General features: G+C 43.9%; 2 protein-coding genes across 5 annotated transcripts; one reads left to right on the top strand and one right to left on the bottom strand.

The window, feature by feature from the left end:
* Positions 1 to 2801: 2801 nt before the first annotated feature.
* On the top strand, positions 2802 to 7769 carry LOC105279345. Of its 2 annotated transcripts, XR_003406780.1 has the most exons (4): positions 2802 to 3139; positions 3735 to 3970; positions 4094 to 4707; positions 4837 to 7769. XR_003406780.1 is itself a non-coding variant. In XM_026971115.1 (3 exons), exons 1-3 carry the CDS (start codon positions 2820 to 2822, stop codon positions 4351 to 4353), a joined length of 816 nt encoding a protein of 271 aa, XP_026826916.1. In that variant the 5' UTR covers positions 2802 to 2819; the 3' UTR covers positions 4354 to 7769. The 2 variants fall into 2 exon arrangements, 1 of the variants encoding a protein (XP_026826916.1); XM_026971115.1 differs by having other exon boundaries at positions 4094 to 7769.
* On the bottom strand, positions 5566 to 17472 carry LOC105279344 (endothelin-converting enzyme homolog). Of its 3 annotated transcripts, none has more exons than XM_011339019.3 (13): positions 17094 to 17472; positions 13134 to 13247; positions 12810 to 12966; positions 12408 to 12617; positions 12028 to 12308; positions 11785 to 11883; positions 11533 to 11703; positions 10997 to 11145; positions 10412 to 10634; positions 9730 to 10189; positions 9308 to 9454; positions 9092 to 9231; positions 5566 to 8896 (listed from the first exon to the last, which is right to left on the bottom strand). In XM_011339019.3, exons 1-13 carry the CDS (start codon positions 17103 to 17105, stop codon positions 8720 to 8722), a joined length of 2340 nt encoding a protein of 779 aa, XP_011337321.1. In that variant the 5' UTR covers positions 17106 to 17472; the 3' UTR covers positions 5566 to 8719. The 3 variants fall into 3 exon arrangements, with proteins under 3 accessions (XP_011337321.1, XP_011337322.1, XP_011337323.1); XM_011339020.3 differs by lacking the exon at positions 17094 to 17472 and adding an exon at positions 15906 to 16192; XM_011339021.3 differs by lacking the exon at positions 17094 to 17472 and adding an exon at positions 14288 to 15840.
* Positions 17473 to 17975: the final 503 nt, after the last annotated feature.

A 17975-nucleotide genomic window follows, 5' to 3' on the forward strand; every position in this document is an offset into this window, starting at 1 on the left:
TTATCTTGTGTCATATAAAACTTTCAAATTTCGTCATGTCGGTTGCACGCGCCGCGCCAGTGTGTGCAATTTGTGCACGGTCTTGACCGCGTGCGATCGGCCGATCGTATCTCTTTGCGCTCCGCGCGAGATCGAGGGCGCACGCGGGGGGCGCGTATCAATCAATCCCGATTGTGTGTGTGTGTGTGTGTGTGTATGTGTGTGTGTGTGTATATGTTGTCCCATCGATGCACGATAGCGAAATATGACAAAGATAAAAAAGAAGTAGAAAAATCGCAAAGGAGGAGGAGAAAGGAGGAGAACGATCGGGTCCAGTAAACACCAAATAGCCATGGCCGATCCCCGCCGTCCGCGTCGGCATTTGAAATCCAAATGGGACTCTCAAAACGATTCAAATCCCCCCGGCGCGCAAGATCGAAGATGCACCGCCCGTACCGGCGCGTATTCTAAACACTGGTCCTTTTGCATGCCGCATACATCTTCCTCGCGAACGCAAGACTCAGAGATTGGCGCGGCCGATTGCATCGGGGTCGGACTCGAATCGGGATCGGTCGTCCGGAATTGCTATCGGCACGGCGGATTTTTAAATTGCAAAAGCGCCGTGAGAGAGGTATCTCTCGGGAGTCTCCGAATGATCGAGAATATCAGTTCGGTTCAAGAAAGAACTTACGATTATCCACGGGGAGGGAGAAAAACGGAGGCACCCTCGACCGTAGTCCCATCGAAATCTCCACGATGTGCTCCGTGTGTCCGTTAACATATCGATCGCGAAGTAATGAGCATCTCCTGTGTGTCGTGCGTGTGTGCGCGTATGTATGCCGATCGGCAACGGACTCTTTCATCATATCGGGTTACAGGTGAACCATGGATCGGCCCGATATTGTAACCGCTGCTCCCTCGTTGCATTATGTCGTTCAATAAAATTTTATGGTTGCCTGATCACACACCAATTTCCATATTTCCCGCCGGTCGTTCGTTTCGTCGTTCCTTTTCCGGAATTAATTATGATGATTTGCATCCACGCGAAGAGGATATTGCTTATAGCTTCGCCGAAGATATCTCGCCTTGATCTCTGCGATTTTCAGCATGATTTTCTACCTTTTTTACGGGCGCCTTCATTCGTTGGATCACCGTAACGATCTACTTCTCTTTTCGCCTCTTCCTCTGCAGGTAAAGAGAGAGAGAGAGAGAGAGAGAGAGAGAGAGAGAGAGAGAGAGAGACAAATGAAAAAAACTACATAATACTTTAAAGTTAAAAATATTTTACTATATACTTACCAGTTTTTATTAATATTTTAAAGTAGAACAAAGTGATTCCTGACTTAATCATGGTAACATTTATCTCGGGAAAATTTATTATTTGCGTCATACGATTGCAGCGTTTGCCAAGCGTTGAAGTCTTCATCGCAGGCGGACGGCGTTGAGTTTCTCTTTTTATTTTTAAGAACATATGAGTGTATGTACATGCAACGTAATGATTTCCTTTGCGTACTTAGGTATTCATGTGAATAATTGACAGCGTCACGATGGACTTTGACAATGGCCCTTCGTCTCCCACGTCAAACCTGTCAATTACTCTTTTCACACAGCGCGACGAAAGACCTCACAAGAAAAATTCACTTTGCGTTCACCTTATTCGCACTTTCATACTAAAAGTGGAAGCGGTCTTCAGAATGTAGCGAAACGCCGAATCGCCACGATGAAGTATCTTCTTTTATCGGTGCAGTATGCGAACATCGTGTTGCGTTCTTCAAAATATCATATTTTGATCATTTATAAATAAATTTAGAATTGATTACGTTATTTTTGAACTCTCGTCTGTCGTTCGCAGTTGACTGATTGATCGTTCCAGCTTGATCATGACAATCGCATTGTTCCAGGCGGTACTTCCGTACGTCGCGGCGAGCATTTGTCTGCGATTCCTGAAGAACGAGTGGGAAACCGAGATTCTACTGCAGAAACCGGGGTACATTCGGCGCTGGAACGCGATCACGGCGGAATTTGAGAGTCTCGAGGCGCTCACGTTGGACAACTCCGCTTTCTGCAGCGTCGACCTGGTGAACGACTTGCGCGGCAAGACCCTCATCGTCGGCACAGATTACTCGGTGAGCATGGACCTTCGATTGCGTTAACGCGACCTTTCAAAATAAAATCGTGTCTACTCGAAATGTGTTCTGATTATGTTTTTCCAGATTGTGCCGTATGTCATCGTAAACGCAAGTACCAATGAAGTTACGGGATTCATGGGAGATGTCTGGAAGACTTTGGAAGAAATTTTGGAATTCAAGTAAGCATTTCGTGCAATTAACAAAATATTGCCATAAAATTGTCTGTGAAAAAGATTGAATAGGTAATTGATAATGCCCATTCGAATTTTTCGAATCTAATTTCCAAACCAAGAGTACCAAATTGGTAAAAATGGCTTGTGTAGCAATATGATAATCTAAGACTTTAAGAAGTTTTATAAAAAATAACAAGAGAGACAGTTCATCGATTTTTAATGTGGTCGTCGGAAATCACGTACGTTGCCGCAAGGTTCGAAGACCACGCGAGACATTCGCGTTTTCTCCCTCGCGTAGGTCTGCACAGTCGAGGCGCTGGTGGTGGTGGCTTGCCTTGACGGCGATTTGCACGGACAATTTTCGTGGCGACGCTCCTCTTCAAAGGGGTATACGCGCGACGCGAAGCCGTACGTGGAACCTGCCCAATTTTCCGCGTACCACCCACACCCACGGTGGCCACCACGCGGTATGGGTCAAAATACTCGCATGATTCATTCGTCTAGACAGGTATAAGTATAGTATCAGGATGGGGGGCAGATGGTAGCGCGGGGGCGACGAGAACGAAGAGCGAGAGGGACGGGCGGAGAGAAGGGAAAGGAAGAGCGGCAGGGCGGGAAGGGAACGACCGGTGGGGTGGTGTGTGTGTATGTGTGTGGAGGATTGGCACGACTACGCAGTAGTCGCATTAAAAGCGTTTTCTCTCTTCGTCAAAAATGCAGGACCATCTACAAGAAAGTGAAATGGACGCCCTTCTGGACGCTGTTGGAAACGAACTTCGACGAACTACTGATCGCTACATCGATGTACGTATACTCGTCGAGCTACCTAACGTACAGCGTGCCGTTCACGACCGTCTGGTAAGTTGAACGCTAGCGATCTCTCGAACCTTCAACCGATTTGTTTTCTAATATGACAGTCGAACGAAGGCTCCTCCAGGAACGAAAAACACGCGCTTACCTCGCCCTTATCGCGCAACCAGAGCTTTTTCAGCCGGAGCTTTTACACCGGTCATTAACCCCTTCCGGTTAGACACCCTCCTGTTGGCCTCTCGCGGGATATACACCCCCGCGATCGTATCTTGCTTCTCTAATGACTTTCTGATTTGGTTTTCGCGGTTTCCCCTCCCGCGTCACTTGTAGTACGTTCCACATAGGCGGCAAGGGGGAAAGAGCGAAGATAAGTTTGCGGATTCGATCGTTATCTGGAGGAAACTTCTTTCTCGCTCACGTAAAAGGTACACACGCGATCGTAAGACGAGATGCAACGCGATCTTGTAGAATGCAAACCGATTATTGCTATATGTTATACACCTTTTTTGTGCACTTTTCTCGAAGATATATCTGCTCGGATAATTTTTACTAATGATTATTAATAATGGCAGTTTTTACTTATGAATAATTCGATGATAAAATACAAAATCTTGTTGTAATTAAAAAAATTTCTTATCTTTAGGTACGCTCTATTCATCCAGCCAGACGGCGCGATCATCACTACATGGTGGTACATCAACATCTTCAGTGACGGTGCATGGACAGTGTCCTTCGTCTTCGGCATGTGTATCGCGTGCAGTATCATAGGAGTGCAGCGCGTAAAGAAGCTTACATGCATTAATAAAAAACATTTCGATGACGAGTTCTCTTCACCGTTCTTCAACATCCTTTACGTCTTGGGCGGCATGACTGGTCAAGGTAACGTACGAAGTGAAACCGGAAACAAATATTCTCAATATCAAAGAACTACGAGATGATGAAAAAATCACGAAATTGAGAATTAAAAGATAAAGCTCGCGGATTATTGCACTCATTATTTAGGATTGCAGAAAGTACCGAGGGATTTGTCCATGCGCATAATAGCACTGGCACTGTTGATGATGGGGATGCTGCTGTCCTACGGATTCAGCAGCACTCTCACTTCCTGCCTGACGAGCAAAGGAAACTCCGTCGCCATTACCAACCTTGAAGATGTAGAGACAAAGCGATCGCATTCGCTTTGCATGAGGAACAATAGCGGCGCGTATGGCTACTTCACTGTGGTACGTAAAAATAGGAACAAAGAAAAAATGCATAAATAAAACGCACGTTCTTTTCGATGCCAAGAACGTGTCCCGAAATTAAGATCATGGAAGATCACGTCTCAAAACAAAACGCGATGTTTCGCAGAACGAAACAAAGGACAGCGAACTTAAAGATAAGTGGAAAGAATTGGTGAACAAGGATTGTCCCGACATGTCGAACAAAGAGGTCCTCATTTCGCAAATGTGTCGTCCGGGTTTCGTGTACCTGGAAGTACCAGGCGTATTTCTGCCAACTTATAAGTTGGTTGAGCATACCTGCGAGCTCCTGCAGTTGCAAACCACGTACTGGAAGAGGAAATTGTCGTTTGTGCACACAAAAACGGCGTCACACCGACAACTCATCGACGCTTAGTGAGTACTTTACATCATATGTTTCGCACAAGTCGATTTATTTTATCAAAATAAAATAAATTAAATTAAAATAAAAAAAAGACAGACATTAAACTCATTTGAAATTAAGTATTGTTACTCTGTTGATAGCTTAATGCGTATGCGGTCGGCTGGGATACTGACATACCTCGAGAAAAAGTGGATCCTGGACGAATTCAACACCCCAGCTAGGCATGTTCAATCGAACACTTTCCAAGCGGTGGAATTCGTACACATTCGTTTGACCATCTGCGCACTTTTCATAATGATGTTCGTCAGCTCGTTCATCTGCATCTTGGAGAACGTTTGGTACAAGCAGCAAGAGAAATCGCAAAGGAAAAATTCTACTTTGATATTACTGGGAGTGCGCGATAGCAAGCCGAATCTCACGAAAGCGTATCAAGCGAGATCACGGCTGAGATGGCGCAGAAAATTCAATTCAATATTGTTACTCGATACAAACAATTCCGAATTCTTTCAGAATGTTACAGTACGAATTAATCGGTGGCAAATGTCGCGCTCGCGATTATAAATACATCCAAGAATTGTATTTGCAACATTATCTGGAACGAACTGCGTTTTTGATAAACGGCATGATCCGCAGGTCAATGTGTCTCATCTCTAGAGCTTAAAAAAATCACATCGAAACATCCCGAAGAATACTATCTAGCACGTTATTATTTTATTACATAACTTCCTGCGCATGGAATGAAATATTCATTAAGAGATTTGAATAATATTAATGATTGAATATTAATGGCTGGAAACGGTTGATAAACCGTTTTTTTGTAAACATACGATATTTGGTTCGTATAGGAGCGAACAATGCAAAGAGCGCAATTTTAGCAGCGAGCGTGAAGGGTTGCTTCGCCTCGTTTAATCTTGATAGCGTAGTACATAGTATACAATACAGAAAAATAATCATGGCGAACATCGTCACTGTGACCGACACATCTTCCGCGTTACGCCAATCCGTACGCGGATTCCTTCTAGAATTGCAACGTGCAATCCGATGCAACGGAGCTCCCTCTTTCTCTCATTCTCTCTCTCGTCGCTACAATATTATGTTATTCACAATTATTATAAACAACGGACATTTACAAATGCGTTATGCATCGGCATCAGATATTTTAAGGCCTATACAGATCTTACGTTACAGTTAGAGAAACTTTGGCTTCTTCTTACGCGGTGTCCCGCAACTTTGATTTTTCAGAAGGAATACGGAAGCGAGGAGAGATAGTTTGGCTGGGACGATTTTCAGCGAGGAGCGAAATCCTAATAGACGAAGTGTCTCGACAGATATCTTTTAAGTAATTCCCCGCTTCCGCATTATCGATCTCCACGACTGGTTTAATTCTATTAGGGATCCTAAACTTAATCCTAAGATGTCCAACGTGGACCTCAGCGTTCCCTTATCTTGCGAAATATATCGTATTCTCCTCGAGCATAAAAATGTATTTAACTGTGTTTGATTATTTTCTGGCCTAAGATATTCCCCGGAGGGTTTTCCAACGAAACGAGTCTCGCCTATCTCTCTACTCGATAGAAAAAAGGAAAAGAAACGAAGAGAGACGCGTAGGTATGATTTCGATGTGTACGAAGATAGACTTTTAGGATTACCACTATGACGTTCCAATGGGGGGGTTTCCTCAGCGTCTCGATGGTGCAACCTGAGGAAGAACTCATTCCGATCGTTATGGATGATCTTGTGTCTGCGGCCGCGCTCGTTACACGAATGTCACGGTAATTATTGGAGCATTGTACGTTAAATTGAAATATTGTATAATAAATTAATTAATAAAAAGTGCATCAATAATAAGTGTCTCGCGTGGTGTACAATGACGTTTCGCGCTTACCTATAATATATATCCTGTTTCTTTTATGGAAAATTGTTGCACGGAGGAGTTTGGTCTCGGTGTTTTTCCGATATGTGTCAAAAATGAGCGAGTTTTGATTTGGCGTCTCTTTTAAGAAGTTTGTTTGAGCTGCAATATTGCTACGATAAAGGGAATGAAATTCGTGACACAGAGAAATACATGTAAAAGGACATGGCACGCTACATGGATTCACAGATACATCACACTTCATTAATGAGATTTCGAAATTCCTCTTCGACCTTCAGATTCATTTCTCAATTTATCTTTCTCAAGAAGCGAGCTAGAAGTTTTGTGCGCACTCATGAAAATAATGAGCAAATACAGGTAAGCTAAGAACACGGCAAACGATCGGAACTTCAAAGAGTTAGTAATTAACAAAGGTCCACGGCCCATTCTGCTGTGAACACGTAAATTTCTCAATCGGAAAATCACATTATCTACATTTTCCGTTCAACTTTCATCAATAAAACGTCATAAACTCTTAATTCATCAATAAAACGTTTCGTAACTCTGAACTAAGAAAAAAATATACATACGTGGGAATATATTCCGACAATTCTGCGTAAGCGTGAGATCAAGTCAAACGACATTTCGCAGATACCCTTATGCGAACATTATCTCTAATATCATCTCTGAGAATCATCGATCACTGCACAATAAAATACAATATTTAATCTTCCCAATCAGTAATTGCACGTCGAGTTTACAGAATATCTCTTTCTATGTTCAAAATTCCGAAGAAAATTCAACAATTCGTGAGAGTGGCGTCTGATTCACAAAAATTTGACGTTTGCAACGTCGAATTTTTTCCTCTTTCTTTTTTAATTGCACTATTTTTAATAAAAATGGTTTTCCAGTCAGACGGAAGAGCCAAAAGGTGTTTTACACGAATATGAAATATGCACTGTATGACACAAAATATACAATTAAGCACATTTAAAAAAATTTCCTCGACATCAGCGATACGGTGTGTCAGTGCAGCGTATCGCGTTACCGCGGCTTCAACGTCCGGATTCCGTCTAGCTAGTCGAAAATAGTTCTTATAGAACGAGCTTCTCAAGCATAAAACACTAGTAGATCCTGCCTGCGAAAGAACGGTATCCCACTCGTGTTCAACCATCGGCTTGCCGAGATCGTCGAAAGCAAAGTAACGCTTGCGCTCCTAAACATCGATTACGACTGATTGATGTCGAGATGCCAAATAATCATGCTGGTTTAGCTCAACTTCTTTCAGCGAAATGTATTTCGCAATGTGGAAAAAATGAGAATCGAGTTTGCGAGACTCTCTTACTGTTTCACTCTTTTAAATTTATCATTATACATTGCTTCTCTAAACTATTTTATAAATTAACAGATCAATCAGTTAATACATTGTCATAAATACTGCTGGTGTTGGTAAGACAGTAAGACATTCCCGCCGACCGAGATTTAAGATGAACGAAAATAAGTTACAAGTGAATTTAAAAAATTATCGTCTTCCAAGTTAACGGCAGATCCAATCTCTATTTATCTCTATTCATTTTATTATCAGTTCTGTTCATCGTCCGTCCCTCAATACTATCGCTTTGCACGCTTGATTCGACCGAGCATTATTGTAATACTGATTCCATGTATAAAAGTGAAAAACTTGAGAATATTTCTGCGGTTCTCGATGCTGCCAGTCGACTTTAAACGCTTCCGTTGATCTCGACAAACCATGGTTGACAATCCTTCGCTTGGCAAGGCCAAAGGGAGCGATAGATCGCAATACGTCTTCAGCGTATACAGCTAATAGTAAAATAATAAAAGAAATACATCTAATAGTCCTAGTATCTCTTTGACAAACGAGAATTCTCCCTGACAACGTACATTTTAAAACCGGCAGAGAAATTTGCTAATATGATGAGAAAAAAAAACATGCAAAATTTAACGCAAAGTAGCCAGTTTTCGCGGTGACACGTGACGGAGTCGAAAAAGGAAACGCACAGTCCGATGCAAGTCTCGTGTTCTGTGACGTGTGTTCTTCTTCACGCAACGGCGCTTGGAAGTCCCTGCGATCGCATCGCGATGCTGCACGAAATCAAGTTTAACCGAACTGTCCTCTCGATCGAATCGGCGGTGGGTGGAAGCACGAGGCGTTACCACACCTCACACTTGTGGCCCGGATTCATCTTCGAGTCCTTAGGGCAGTTGAATTCCATCGCGAACTCTGGCAGATTCGAAAGTGGTCCATTCACCCTGTACTTGGGTGGACTGTGTGAGTCCTTCTCGATTTGAAGGGTCACCGCTTCGGATGTAATGGCGGAGCACCAAACCTGAGGACAGCCCTTGTATGATTAACAATCGGCAGATCGTTAATTAGAAAAACAAGTAAATGAATCATAAAGTAAAACAAATATTAACGAAATATACTTTGCATGTTTTTCCGACAAGAATGCGATTTAATTAAACCTTGTTAAAAGAAATTTCAGAGCTTCTATGTAATTCTGTGTAATTATTGAAAAAAGAACCTGTGCGAAATTCAGGAAGAACAGTTGGCGATGCGTCAGGTTGAGACCGGGTAGCGGCAGTTGATCCTTGTAGCTTTTAGGCATCGAAAGGTAAGCGTGATACGCCGCCTTAAGGCCTCCATTGTCGGCGATGTTCTCTCCTATAAAAATCGATTGGTCTAAATTCTGATACTTTCGTCATCAGCGAACAATTTCATTAACGATCAATATGATTACCCAACGTCTGTCGGCCGTTCACGTGCCGGCCTTGTACTTGATACTGACTATATTGTTCCACGAAACACTCCGTTCTGTTCTTAAATCGCTCTATCGTAGCGTCGTTCCACCATTGATGCAAATTACCATGCAAATCGTACTCCCGACCTATTTAATATTAACCAAACAAGTATAACAAAAGTATTAAATTGTTTTTATTCTAATCGCAAATAAGTATTTAAATCATTTTACTAAATTAATACTTTATTCAAATTATTATAACGTATCAAATATTATTAAATTATTACATTTTGCATCTACAACTTACAACTTTTTTTCTTTAGATCTCTTCGTACATTTCGAGCGCAATACTCTCAATGTTCTTTGTTTATGATAAAATTGTGAAGAAATTTTAGCAATTAATTTTAATTCTGGAGTCGTACCTTGGTCATCGAAAGCATGCGTTAGTTCGTGTCCCATCACGACGCCGATGCCGCCAAAGTTCAAACTGTTAGGGTTCTCCATATCGTAAAACGGACTTTGAAGTATTCCGGCAGGGAAGACGATTTGATTCTTAGTAGGCGTGTAATAAGCGTTCACGGTTGGCGGCGTCATGATCCAGGTAGTCTTGTTCACCTCTTGTTCGAACTTCTCGAGATTCTTCTTTAAATTGTACTTATTCACGCGCAGGTTGTTCTGGAAATATTCATACTGCTTAATCACCAGGTCTCGGTAACGCTCATCGAGCGCACTGGGTTGCAGAATGAAATCTGGAAAGCCAATCATGTCGGTGATGGCGTTCGCCTTCTCCTCGGCAGCCTTCCTCGTCTCCGCGTCCATCCAATCGAGGTTTTTCAAGTTCTTTGTGAACGCCTTGCGAACCTGATCGATCATTTCTTCCGCCTGAAAGTGATAATCGAAATGAGGAAATTGTTTCCTAAATTAAAAGATACGTCTCGTAGATATCTAAATAATAACTCGAATTTGAAAATCAACGTCGGATATTTTGAGACTTGAAAATTTAACTCAGATGCGTTTGCAAATTTTCAGGATTTTATCCTATACGACGGAAAATATTAATCAGAGGATAGCTATTAAAACTCATTTTTCTGATTGAAAACTAACCATGGGTTTACTCTTGCCGTGGAAAACCTCTCTGACGAACATCGCGCCGATGGCGAAACCCATGGCGTTATTGACGTCGCTAACACAGTAACGCCATTGTTCCTCGTGACCCTCGGAGCCTAGCAGGGCTTTCCGCAAGCCCTTGTAAGCGTCACGGAACGGCTTCGACAGGCACGCCGTCAAGGACCTCACGGTCTGCCAAACCAGATAGTTATTCAGTATTCTGCGGAAAGAAAAAAGGTAGAGGAAAAGACTGATACTTCTTCTCAACGAGACCGAAAAGAACACGCAATGCAATCCGGAAATCGCATACTTCTTTTCGATTGTAAGAAATGAATTAATCTTACAATTAAATATTCATAAAATCTCGTTTATCAATTATATCCATAAATATTTTATTTTAAATTAAATTTATATGTATATTATGTATGTGTATAAATTTTTTTAACCGATTGATTAAAAGGATTAATTAATTATGTAATTATTAAACATTAATTAATGGCCTCGAAAGTTTGCATTTTAGGGCAAGCGCGTTACACCTCCTATATATCCACACGTTTATATCCTATACGCACGCATACGTACATCTTTCCATTAGTTGTCTTATTGTACTGCTGTACAAGCTTCGTCAATTTCACGAAATACTCCGGTGCAAAATTCACGATCATCACTTTGCTGTTGACCTTCTTATTTACGAGGCGCGTGGCGTTTTGGAAGTAATCCACCCACGACATCTAAGCAGACAAGAACCATTATTATCATTATTTCATCAACTATTTAACAGAAACAATAATCACTCTGATTAAAAATTAAACCGCGAATTTTATCTCTCATGCTCTTTTATGCTAATTAAAAGAATATGGTGCGCAAGATATGATTTACGGATGTGGTACACAGGATGCGATAAAAGCCGTGATAGCAAAACAACGACTAAAAAATATATTATATAGACGAGCGAAAAAAATATTGAAAAATATTAAAATATTGAAAGAAATTATATAATGTATCATTAATTGCATTTGCAATAATTACAATATTATAATAATTATGAGGATTTTTACGCAGATCGCAACATGAATCTTTCAGAGTGCTTGATTTCTCGAAACAAACTACAAACGTACGAAAGGCGCTCTGCGCTGCAAATCGCTCAACGACATGAGATTGTAGAGCTTCTCCTCGTCCCTGCGCTCATCGGGCGGCGTGGTGATCTCTGCGAGCTTCGTTTCGAAATCGATTACATCCTGCATCTGCCTCTTCGTGGAGTTCTCCTCGCCACCTAAGAGCACGCCGATCTGAAAACCGTGCGTGAGCACCAGTAACTCGATTCGCTCAGCTCAACAAACGGCACGGTGCATCCCGAAATACCCTCGTACCTTCGTCATGTAGTCCAAGTAGGCAGCCAGGACCTTTCCATGTTCCGTCACGTTGAGGTAGTTGTCCGCGGTGGGTAGCGTCAGGCCTCCCTGATCGATCTTGAAGACAGAACGAATCTCAGATGGTATCGAAGCAAAGATAGAAGACAGAAAACGCGTGTTCGACTCTCTCTCTCTCTCTCTCTGATGTCTCGGTCTTCGACTTGTCTGATTATAGTCTGATTTGCTATAGTTCTAGCCTACCTGGATTATGTGTCTGCTACTGTTGCGGTCATCCTCGTTCACGGCCCAGGAGAACAAGCCGCCCATGTTGTACACGTTCTGCAGTATGTGCATGCTGTTCTGCAGCGACCACGTGTTCACGTCAAACTTGCCGGATACGTTCCAGCCGCCGATGATCTCCAGCAGCTCCAGCATCGGCTTGGCGCCGAGCTCCTCGATCGTCTCGTTCGCGTCCATGCATGACTGATAGTAGTACTTCGCCTTCTTCTCGGCCTTCGACTTCATCTCGCTGAATGGTTTCTCTGCGCAAACAGAAGGAAGGAAGAATGGAATGCTTCCTGTGTACACAAATTGTGGGACACCGCTGTCAGCTGATTATTAGCACGATCATTGGCGCTTACCGAGAACGTTCTTGACGACCAGCTGATTATCCTGCTCCAGCTTGCCGAAGGTACCCCAGACGCTCTTTCCGTCCGGAATGGGATTTTTCTTTCGCCAGCCGCCGCAGGCATATTCGTAGAAATCGCCGCACGGGTCGGCGGAATAATCTATGCTGTTGATTATGGATGCTGCGACCGTCACGCAGTGTTCCGTCAGGCAATGCGTACCATCTGCAATAATTCGTGTATCGAAGCTGATTGTACTAATCCACTATGCTGATTAGCTATAATATTACGTTGATTTGAGCAGCCGCGTTAACGAAGTGAACTAATTGCCTTTCTCCGTCAATATCCTAGCAAAGCTGCGATTTTGAACGAGATATGAATTTTAAGTCATCTAGATAGGTAGATTCGTCCCCGTACCTTCCCCGTGAGAGGTGACGTGAAGAATCTGGGCCTCGTCCCAGCCATTCCTGCTGCTGATCACGATGGCGAGCACCACGATCGTCAGCAGTAAAATAGCACAAATTATTAGGAGGCATCTCTCCAGAATGCTCCTCGCCTTCCACAATGTTGTACCCTGAAAAACACCGACACGAAAAGACTATAACGATGAATCTCAGCTGGCACGCGAGATCGCGAAATCCGGGACTTTACTCCCGCATAACTCATTTTTTTAATTTTTTCTACATTTCTAATCAGTCTTATTTGCAAATGTTACGATAATGATGGATTGCTTAAGCTCACCGAGTGATATCGTATGTGCGTGGCGGACGTGCTGATGCCTTCGCTGTTCAGGGCGACCGAGCCGATGCTGCTGCTGTCCTCATCCTCGAATTCGGCCTGTTTGTATCTCGTCATCTGAAGAACGATCGTGAAAGCAAGATCAGAATTGTGCGTAGAACGTGTACGTTAAACGGATTCGACGCGAATATCTAAATCGAACACAGCCGGCCGATATACGCGGTACACGCCACGCATGGTGCGGAGAGTTGTGATAATAAATAGTGCCTTTGATCTTCGCAGTTTGTACGTCAGAAGATTGAACGCAATCCGCGAGAATCTCATGGAAAAATGTGTATCAGCGATGCGACGAAGTCGCGCGATGGATGTCGCAAAAATTCAATATTTTCCTTGCCATTCTGATTACGGATCTCGCAAATAAAAGATAAAGTACGGAGCGGGTGTGTCTCGCGAGTCTTTAAGATAAGACAATTAGTTGATCGTAAATTATTGGTTGTGTAAATTACTGGTCGCAGTAGCATTAATACAGCGACGACGAATAAACAGTGGCGTCATTACGGTTTGCAAGTCTTTTACCGTAAGGATATAATAAAGGTGTTGCTATCGCGTTCGGATTTGAAGAAAGGAGAGAGATTCATTTTTATTTCTCTCCCGGTCGTTCCTCATTGTGAATATTTTAATGAGAAACGATTCCCGAAATTATTAGCATGCAAAATATTTATTCGTCTTATGTAGGTATCTATGACGCACGTTACGTGTAACTTTTTTACATGCAGCGTGCATAATCGTTGGAACGCAAATATGCGAAGAATTCCAGCAGCTCTGATTAATTTAAATTTCCATTCAATTTAAATCTGTAGAATTTTAATAGCAGATTAATTTTTTGACACCGGTTTGAAATTAATCTCTTTCTGTGACGTGATTTGTGGAAGGCGTGTAACCTTTCTCACATTTAATATTTAACACCTTGACATCTAAATGTTTAATTCAAGGAAACAAACGGCCAATCAATTGAGAAATTAGTCATTAACAATACGATAAAAATCTTTAATGTGGAATTCGCAGATTTCCGAATTTATTTCGGAGGTATCTAAGAAATACCCTAAAAATTGTATTCTCTCTTTATGAATGAAATAAAATGAAAATGTGGAACTCACCGCGCGACAGATTATTAATAGCAGAAACTGTTCTAGCAGAAGAGACACACTTTACATCTATCTCTCCGATTCGCAGACATTTGTCTTTTGTGACACCGTTTGCCGCAAGCAGACGCAAAATGGTCACAATGCTCTTAATTCAAACGTTGAAACGCAGTATCAGCACACTTGCTTCCAGCTACCGACGTTCTTAACACGACTGCGCCGCGACAAGGAAATGAAATTCACGGAACGTCAGTAGCATCGCAATTAAATCCGCTGGAGTAATAACGTGAGGTCCCGCCTCCTCTGCTTTAATAATGAATTATTCAATATCGCAAATATACCGTCCACAATGACGATGCCGGTGCGCGATTATCGCGTAACTTTTGAAATCAAATTGTGTCGGCGAGCGTATCTTATCAGCCTCATAGCTAATTTGTTGCCCGAGAACGAGGCCGGGGGAGCTTTTTAACCAGAAAAAAAAGCTGCGAGACCCGATCAAGTCCGGAGCTTGCGACTGGACTGGATACAACGCGGGATCCGAGATCGCCAACCGGCGATCTCCTCGACGCGATCGGCGCGACTCCGACGGCGTGACTTGGTCCGGAGGATGCGAAAACCACTCGCGAACCTCGTAGAGGAGAGCTACGATTTTAGACCGTACTAAAAATACACATCGCCTGTCCTCGCCCCCGAGGCCCCCCGCGGTACGTCAACGTATGGCCTCTTCGAAGAGGCGCGTTTGGACGATATCAGGCGACCGGGTTACCGGTCGTCCGTTGCGGCGGAACGATTCTTGCGATTCTCCACTTATCAATCACAAGTCGCGTGAATTATTCGATATTTAGAGGAACGATGCGGGAAATTGTATCGGACGAGACACGCGTGCCGTGATGATAAGTGGTAACCACTATCACACTTGAGTTTATGGAACGACGAGTCTCCGCCGAGTACGACAATGTTACACAGCCTCCGTGCAAGATGAGATTCGCCGATAACATTTACGTCATCGTAAGCAAAAGCAGATGACAGGTTCACAAATACATTGCACGTGCTTCGACCACCAACATCACACTTGGCTATTTCCCTCTCTTCCAGTCTTTCTCTCTCTCTCTCTCTGTCTGTCTCTTTGTTTCTCTCTTTCGCTTCCTCTTTCAGATCGGTACGTGTGTCACGTACGATACGTGCGTTTATCACTTGAATTTTATCAGAGAACGCTTCGTCGTTTCTGTTGTACGCGGAATAGGCAACGAGGAAAACTTTCGCGTTGATCTCGCACCTGAGATATGACGTTGAGTAACAATCTGCAACGGAGAAAAATTGGAAATTTCAAAACTAAATTTTCCTCTTGAGAAAAGATTGCTCCAGGATTTTTGAAAATCGATTATATAACGCTCTCGTAAGACATGTGCGATTTATTTGTTATGCTATGGATTGACCTTATCAATCTTTTGGTTCACGCGGGCTAATCGGAGTTCACCGCATCACAAATCACTTCCATCGACAATCGCATAAATAAGAACGAGTGCCTTAGCTCGTAGTTGAAGATTCGCGCGCAAGGCGTAATGCAACATACAACACGGTAAATTGTTTCACGCCGCAAATTATTCGCAAATTAAACTTTCAATCGACGGACCTTTGATTTCGATCCCCGTCCAGTTAATGAATCTCAAAGCGGGCGAGCCAGGTCGTCATCGCTCTCGGAGATTTCGGTCCAGGAACAAGCGCACTTTCACTCTGATCTATTTGCGTGCACTCCGATCTGTTTTTCCGGAAGAATGGTGTTAAAAAAAAGAGACGGAACGCGCGCGAGGTGCCACGGTGACACGCACCTCCAACTGCAACTCGTCGTCGTCTGCACGCGTCGTGCCCGACGTGCGTACGTTGCGTACGTGCGTGCGTGCGTGCGTGCGTACGTGAGACGCGCCGAAAAGCGCGTGTCTCGATACGCACGCGCTGCGCGCACGCATGTCTTCGTGCGCGAGACCCTCGGTTTATCTTCGCCGAAGTGTTCGCTTCAGCAGGAAGCGGACACTTGTGACGCCGTTATTGCCATTAAAATATTTCGCGGCTTGTTGCGGCGGCCGTCTCCGCGCGGACATTACACCGTAACAAGATCAACAAATCGGCACGGCTCGGCGCGGAGGCGTGACGTACAACACATCGTGAAGCGAAGTGGACCATCGACACTGTCGCGTACTCAAAAAGATAGAAAAGATAAGATGTCGCCGCTCCGCGATACAGTGGAGCAGGAAGGCTTCAGGAGGCATTGATCGGTAGACCACGCGACTTCAGTCCTCGCAATTTTTTATAACGCCGAAGAAGTCGAGGAAGAAATGTCGGAAGAAGAGATAGCTTCAGCCAGCGATGCGTCGTGATCGCACGCGACTAATTGCATTCACGCACGTAAATACGCATAAATAAAGGCGAGCCAGAGAATCGTGATGTGGTCCACGTCGCAGCGAGTCATGACCTATGATGACCAGGTCGTCGTGATCGTTAATCCCCAAGAGCAGTAGACCGTAATTAAAATGTCACGCGAGCTTCACTGGACTGGATGATCATCGCAAATGAGGTCTGCGTCGTTGCGCACGCATTTCAGTGGTTCGCGTAAAATTCATCAAGATCATCACGCGTTACATAACGCCGTGTAGCTTTCCTGGCGGAACGTACGAGAGAGGAACGTTCCACGTCGATCATCCCAACGCGCGGCCGTTTCACCGATCAGTCCACCACCCTTCCGCCGTGTCACGAGACCGGCAAATGGCCTCTCGCGTGCATACGCTCGCGTTGCATTCGGGGATGCATGCCCAGGAGGACTCACCTTCACCGACATCTTGGTCTGGTACACTTGGTTCGCGCAACCACTGCACTGTCACCTTAATTATTGATTCACCATTGAGGGTGGAATGCACACACATTCACGCGCACACGGGCCAGGGGCAGCGATCGAGGGCCGATGGACAGGGCAGATGCGTGGCAGCTGCGAGGAAGGTGGACGGTAGAGAGAAAGAGAGAAAATATGCACGCGAGAGAGAAAGGGGGTGAAAGAGAGAGAACGGGGAGAAGAGGTTCCACTGGGTGTATTCCTGGCTGGCACCGGGACTACGGCATTTTCCGCCGTTTCAGCCAGCGTGGCCGCTGCAAAACGTGCTGCAATCTGGTCTTGGCGACCGCGGCAGTCTCACGGGGGTTGCTCTTGCCGCCCGCCCTTTGCATCTGCCCTCCCACCACCCTTGCCCCCGCGTGAATCCCGTTTATATTGATTTCTCGCGCGTGCGGTTGTACCTGCCATCTCTTATCGTCGCTTCGCGATAGGTACCGCGTTATCATCGCGATTACTCATACGATACGATGACGCAATTCCGTTTCCATGAGTTGTCGAAGTTGTGGTGGATGTTTGTTCTGTAGAAACGGGACGTATCGATCATTGACTTCAGATATTTGCTTTCTGAGTCTGCTGCTGCTATTTCCAGTATGCTAATTTCACTTGCTGTCACGAAAATATCAAATGTGCAACGGAGAAAGAAATTTTCTTTAAAGTAGCTAATTTATAAAAATAAAATGTACGCTCTCAACTCGGAGCGCGAAGAATTGAGCGAAGAATTCATTCTCTAGATTCTCCTAGATTTTCTCACGGAAATTCTTGGAATTTTCTCCGTGGGATTAAAGATATATAGATGTAGGAACACGACTCATAATTGCA

This window comes from Ooceraea biroi, chromosome 1 (genome assembly GCF_003672135.1).
Source record: "Ooceraea biroi isolate clonal line C1 chromosome 1, Obir_v5.4, whole genome shotgun sequence".
Taxonomy (NCBI): Eukaryota; Metazoa; Arthropoda; class Insecta; order Hymenoptera; family Formicidae; genus Ooceraea; species Ooceraea biroi.